The following is a 7500-nucleotide window of genomic DNA, read 5'->3' as shown; positions in this document are numbered from 1 at the left end:
TGAGCACACACCTATTTTTGGAAGGGGCAGAATAACAAAGGTAAACGTTATGCCTTTAAGGAATTCACGGATTTGAAGAAACAGAAATGTAAGCAAATAACAAAGGAGAAAAAACAAGAAAACTCCATGCTCGTTGTCAGAATGAAAGATGTATTTCTTCATAAAGAATCATGAGAGCTTGGGTCTGATGCCTCATTCAATGCACATTTATGTTGCATGTCAAAACTTTCTAAAAGTCATGGTTGCATGACACGTCTTACAAATATTTTCTTCTTTTTTCCTACTTAAACATCTCTTATGTAATTTTTGGATGTTTCTCTGTGTTTTTGATGTTGAGATGAAGAATAGGAAGATTTAGTGATGATACAAATCACGTGATTAAGTTATATGGTATTAATTACAGTGTCTGATACAATTCGTTCTAATATGATTGAAGAAAGAAGAGACATTATTTGATATTGATATGCTAGAAATAATACTCCATTCTAATTGCTCTGAGGCAGATATGGTTTCCTAAAATTTATGAAGTGGTTAATAGTATAAAATGGAGTTAGCAGTTTAGTAGAAATATAGTGAGGTGAGGGCGACCTAGAGAAACAACACGAATTTGATATAACTTGATAAACGTTGAAACATAAATAAACAATTAATTATCCCATTGTTTTTGAGAACAGCTTTCCAGAGTAACACACATCAAGATATAATGTAGTAAAACCATATTTGTAAATGTTTTTCAGAATCTATATTTTGTAAGAAGAGGATTACCAATATAGGTTTGTTTTATACCAATAATTTCAATTTTGATGATACCTGATTGGCTGTCTTGTTCAGCCAGTCAGAAGTAAAGAAGATAAGAATGCATGTATTAATTAAAACAAAAAAACATTTATTACTTCCAACATACCATTCTGTAAGGTGTAGGTGGTGTGACAGGAAATTGACGAGTTGTCATGAGGATGTTATGACAGTAATTTCCAATTAATGAGGTTTTTGCACGTAATTACCTTACAAGTTGTTCCTTGTGACGAGGCCGAAGGTGACATGGTCTTTTAGTCTTGATTTCGTGGTATTGTTTATGTCATCTTTGATTGTTTGCTTTTATGTATATAGGTTAATTGATTTTTTAAATTGTTTTTGATTTTCAAAGTATTGGTATGCATGATATATATAAGCATAGAGATCCTTTATTTGTGAGGTTGATGTAGATTTTTCCAAATATTATTTTTTACCTTTTTCGATGCTTTTTTGGGATTTTTTTGTGGTCGTATTTGTATTAGAGGAATTTAGCACTGACTGCAGTTTAAACTATTCAGCTTACTGCTAATTACCCATTTAATTTTCTTTTGATTTCCTTCCAATATCTAATGTTAATGTTTTTACTGGATAAGGTACCAACACCAGTGTTTTGTGCTTAAAGAGATTTCTCTAACCAAAACATTCTTCTTAACCTTTCTACTAAAAATGTCTGACGGTGATATTAGGTTCATTTGTTTATGTACTCTTTGTATAGGGTATTATCTGTATTGCTGTGGTATTTTTTCATTGTACTAAAACAGTAATATTTAGTGAAATTGTCTCATGGCTCTATGGCTGTAAAGAGATTTTAATTTATATGAAACATGGTAAGCTATAAAGTGTTCTTAATTCTATCGATGAATGTCTTCGTATTATTGGAGAACATTTTATGCTATGATATACTAATATGTAATTGGTCAGTATACATTTGGGTATTATAGATGGAGTATATTGTATATTGTAATATATTTTAATAAGGGTATGCCAGCTCAAAGAAAATGTTTTTTCACAGATGAGAAATATAATAGGCTTATTAACTACATACAGAATTAATTAATAAAAAGAAAGAGAGAATTAAGTAAATAATTTTATTCTGCCTTACAAAGATTTCATCTGCTTATACTTATTTATGTATTTTTGTCTCTGTTTGATAGCAGATGAAATCAAAGTATCCCAAATTTGCAGGTATGGCCACTTTTCGGGTATCAATCGCAAAGTTCAACTGAAGTACCAACCGAGAGGGTGGAAGAGACGTTCAAGTAGCGAGGAAGGTGAGCTGCTTTTCTTTTCGCTCTTTTTTTTTCTTTATATGTTTGTTGATATTTCAGAGCTTTTAGAGTGAGAAATGAAAAATTTGGTTCTACGTATTTTCTTCTTTGCTATATATATTTATATTTATATTTATGTTTTATATATATATATATATATATATATATATATATATATATATATGCTCATATATATATATGTATGCTTATATATATATATGTGTGTGTGTGTGTGTGTGTGTGTGTGTGTGTGTGTGTGTGTGTATGTATATGTATATTTATATATATATATATATTTATATTTATATATATATATATATATATATATATATATATAATATATATATATATATATATATATATATTTAAAAATATCTATATTTATATTTACATTTATATTTATATATTTTTATATATATATATGTATATATATAAATAAATAAATGTATAAATCAATAAATATATAAATAAATAAATATAAATATAAATATAAATATAAATATAAATATATATATATGTGTGTGTGTGTGTGTGTGTGTGTGTGTGTGTGTGTGTGTGTGTGTGTGTGTGTGTGTGTGTGTGTGTGTGTGTGTGTGTGTGTGTGTGTGTGTATATGTATGTGTATGTGTGTGTGTGTGTGTGTGTGTGTGTGTGTGTGTGTGTGTGTGTGTGTGTGTGTGTGTGTGTGTGTGTGTGTGTGTGTGTGTGTGTGTATATGTGTGTATGTATGTGTGTGTGTATGTGTGTGTGTATGTGTGTGTGTATGTGTGTGTGTATGTGTTTGTGTATGTGCGTGTGTATGTGTGTGTGTATGTGTGTGTGTATGTGTGTGTGTATGTGTGTGTGTGTGTGTGTGTGTGTATGTGTGTGTGTGTGTGTGTGTGTGTGTGTGTGTGTATATATGTATATGTGTATGTGTATGTGTATGTGTATGTGTATGTGTATGTGTATGTGTGTATGTGTGTGTGTATGTGTATGTGTATGTGTGTACACACTCACATTCATCTTTCATTTGGTATGCTTTAAAATATGTCAGATATCCCCCCTCTCAATGTTGCCATTTATTCATGACCATTCTTTAAATGATATCATATTATCATATTATTATATTTACATATTATCATTAAGCCATCACTCCTGGTTTGTCTTATACTAGTTCATATTCTTGAATTCCTTTTTTCAAAATATATGTGTTCCTAATTCTTATATTTCTTGTTTATTCACACCACCAAAGGTGACTCTCCTCGTGAACCCTCTCTTGTGTTGATCCTGAAGTGGGGTGGAGAACTGACTCCAGCAGGGCGCATTCAGGCAGAGGAGCTGGGTCGTATTTTCCGCTGTATGTACCCCGGAGGCCAAGGTACTGTCAGCAGTTTTGCAATATTTTTTGATGTGTTGTTTAGTTACTGATTTTTGATATTTTGTTTATTTCTTTAATTGATTATAATATGTATATATATATATATTTATATATATATATATATATATATATATTTATATACATATATATATATATATATATATATATATATATATATATATATATATATATATATATATATATATATATATGTTTATATACATTATTTTACATGTGTATGTCAAATATGCATGAATATGTTAAATATCTTACATGTGTTTTATCCTATCCATTGCAAAGAAGCTAGTTTTAAAGTAAATTTTCCCCCTCCCATCCCAAATTTATTTTCCTTGAAATTGTTATTATTTTTCTGTTCAAAGTAGTTTCATCATGAATAACAAGAATCAGAAAAACACAACAGAATAGGGAGAACAGTAAAATACACAGGAAGGGTTTATATATACAAATACTTGGTGTTAATTTTGGGACATGTTACAACTTGCGTGTCATGCAAAACCACTACTGTTGCATGTTAGTGTATATGATTTGCCCATACAATGGCTCCTTGTTTCAATCTTATACTAATAATGTGATGAAGGAGAAAATATATAAGATACATTTATGGGTATGTATACTTCCTGAAACAACTTTACCACCATTTCTAATCTTTCACTAACTTGGAGATACAATATATAAAAGAGACTGAAGCTTTTGCATGAGGGTTGTGAAATCACTAGAACTTATTTTTCACAGATGTAGAGGTAGTTTGTGGTATAAACAATGGTTGTAAAGTTTAATTGTATATGTATTTCAAAATTTTCTCTACATGTAAGATTATCAAACTATAAAGCATGATTACTTGCAGATATGGGCATAAAAAATGAACTGTCAGTTCCTTCAGAAATCAGCTAGTACATTTGATTTTATTATACTAATTATATTAATGTATCCTGATTTAAATGATGATGGTAAAATCCAAGAGCCTTGATTATTGGTCCCAGAAATACAAATCTAATTTTTTTCAGGAAAATTTCCTAAAAGCATAGAATATAATAGAGAGAAAGAGTGAGGGAAAGAGCAGAAGATAAGCAGGAGATTAGAGAGAAGAAGAGCACAATATGGATGTGGTTTTGTTCATGGCAATTATATCTGTCTGCCCCCATTTTAGTGCATGATAAAACAGGAGCTTCACCTACACATTCACACTAGCAATTGCATGCCCATTTTCCACTTCAGGTTCCCCTTGGAGCGGGTCAAAACCTTGTTTGTTATAAAATGCTTTTTGTATTCTGATTTTGAATAATTATTTCTGGAGGAGAAGTAGGTGATTGTTATTTCATTATGTGAATGAGAGTAGCATATGCTGGAGGTGCAGATGTAAAACAAAGAGAGAGAAACAAAGATAATAATATAAAATATATTAATGATATACGTCAGGCATATATCATTATAACAAGGACTGTATGTATGATTATCCGATTCTTCTATTATACTGCTGCAGTTTATAAATCCGTTGCTCAGAATTTTATTTGATTTGATTTGCGGGTTAGCAGTGAAATGCCATCATACCTTATTTCCTAATAGAAAATATATTCCTATACAGTTACACATAAGCAGTCCCAATGCTTGTCAACCATATTATCATATCCTAGCTTTTTTCATTTCCCTTTTTCTGTTAGGTGAATATTTTTTACCTGCTTCAGGCTTGAGATATTTGAGTTTTTTAGAAATACTCTTTACTGTGATTACTGATGTATATGAATTATGAATTATATTTAAATATTGCTTAAATATTTGTTGTAGGGTTTCAGATAGGATTAGGTATAATGCTCATGATTTTTAATAATCACTTGAATTTATATATAATGTGTTATGTATTTCTTCATTTACATTCCACAGTTGACATGACATTTTTGTATGTGAAATAGAAATATCCTTCTCTGTTTTATCAAGTTGCTCATTTTCCCAATGTAAAAAGGTGTAAAAAAAATAGAATGCATGGATTCTTATAACTAATGGGGAACAGTACATTTAGCATGAGTATTTAAGGTCACCATTGCATGTAAATACTAATGTGTTCTGGTAAAAAGATTATGTATATTGTAAGATGTTATTACAAAAAGTAAACTTAACATTTTCTTTGAAAGGCTCGAGACATTGGTCAGACGTCTAATATTTGCATTTTCTCAGATTTGTTTTTAAGATTTTCTAAGTTCAGCTTTATATATCTGTTGTTTTTTTTCATATGAACATATCAAAACTATTGGTTGATAATTAAAAACTTGTTTTGTGTATAGTTTTCTTAAAACTTGAATTTGATGGTATTTCCATTGAATAGAGAAGATTAGAACTTGTGTTTGGAAATGTGTAAATCTTCTTTAGTAAACATGATGAGAATTAAGCATCCAAAATGAAATATACATTTTAAAAATAAGTATAAAGTGTTGATAATATGTATTATTCAAATGGCCTAATTTAGTGTTTATTTCTGGAGTGTCCCAGAAGTTAAGATATTTGCTTAAACTTCTCTGCACAATTTGTAAGAAAAAAAAAAAAGAAGTAATAATTAATTTTCTTTTGACAATGCATGCATTCAACACCAGGCACTCCAGACAACTTCCAAAACTCTTTTCACAAAATGGTCTTGCAAAAACAAAGCAAACCAAAAAAAAAAAAAAAAAAAAGGTTTTTGTTTCTTTTTGCAAACTGAGAGAGAAAAAAATGACTTTGTGAAAACCAATAACAAAGACAACAACACAAACGACTGTGACTTCGCAGAAAGTTTTGATTGGTTTAATATGCTGTCTTTCAGAACGATCTGAGTGGATTGAAGAATCTTTGGCTGGATGTGAGTAGTTTCCTGCCATATGTGTAAAGAATCTTAGGGATGAGTGGTTCCTCTGCCTCTGTAGGGTGAGGTGTTACTGTCATTGATGGAGCTTATTAGACTGTTTGTTTTAAAAGACATATGTGTATGTGTACCTACACACACCCACGCACACGCACGCTCACACACATCCACACGCATGCATGCACACACACACACACACACACACACACACACACACACACACACACACACACACACACACACACACACACACACACACACACACACACACACATACACACACACACATGCAAACACACATACACACATTTACACACATTTACACACACATTTACACACACACATACATATACACTTGTACACATACATGTACGCACCTACGCATGTACACGCACATGCACACACATGCACATATATGTACACATATGTAGACATACACACACATTTACACACATGCACACACATGCACACACACACACACACACACACACACACACACACACACACACACACACACACACACACACACACACACACACACATATATATATACATATACACATATATGTTATTTAGCACCAAAAAGGTGATAAGTAAAACTAGATTTAGCTTTTGTGAATTGGATTTATCTCTGTGGGAAATAGAAAATTACAGGGCAGATTGCTGTGTCACCCATTATCATCAACCGACAGTGATTGCTAATTTCTCTTTGCCTTCTTTGTAATGCAATGGGGGCTATAGACCAGTGCTCATTCTCTGCTGCTGTGATTGAGGATATTGGAAAGATGTTGGTATCTCCACAAAATGTGTTTTGTTTGTATTTTTTGCTCATTTCCTTTTTTCTCTCTCTCTTTCTATTGATAATATTGTACAGTAGTATTCTTTAATATGCCTTCTTTGCACATATATAATTTTTTTTGTAATTACTCTTTCACTCACTCAGAAACATATGCAAAAACACACAAATCTACATGCACACCAACACCTACACCTGTCAAGCTACCACTCACCACCCACCACTTATCACTGATCACTATCACCTACCACTTAATACCTACCAACTACTGCATACTACTTACCACCTGTTACCCACCTAATATCTACTATCTACTATCTGTCATAGCCTACCACTTGCTACTTACTATCTTTCACTTTCTGCCTAATATCTACAACCTACAACATATCCTGTATTAACCCCCACCTACCCACCTTGCATTTACTATCTG

General features: G+C 31.4%; 1 protein-coding gene across 1 annotated transcript in view; it reads left to right on the top strand.

Moving 5' to 3' along the window:
- Nucleotides 1-7500, top strand: part of LOC125036957 (inositol hexakisphosphate and diphosphoinositol-pentakisphosphate kinase 2-like) — a 117476-nt gene that overhangs the window by 76516 nt on the left and 33460 nt on the right. Inside the window, exons 13-16 of the mRNA XM_047629918.1 lie at nt 1981-2066; nt 3298-3423; nt 6236-6271; nt 7016-7061. Coding sequence (XP_047485874.1) covers nt 1981-2066; nt 3298-3423; nt 6236-6271; nt 7016-7061 — 294 coding nt within the window. The remainder of the gene's footprint in view (nt 1-1980; nt 2067-3297; nt 3424-6235; nt 6272-7015; nt 7062-7500) is intronic.

This window comes from Penaeus chinensis, chromosome 22 (genome assembly GCF_019202785.1).
Source record: "Penaeus chinensis breed Huanghai No. 1 chromosome 22, ASM1920278v2, whole genome shotgun sequence".
Classification (NCBI taxonomy): Eukaryota; Metazoa; Arthropoda; class Malacostraca; order Decapoda; family Penaeidae; genus Penaeus; species Penaeus chinensis.
This window is presented reverse-complemented; position numbering and strand designations above follow the sequence as displayed.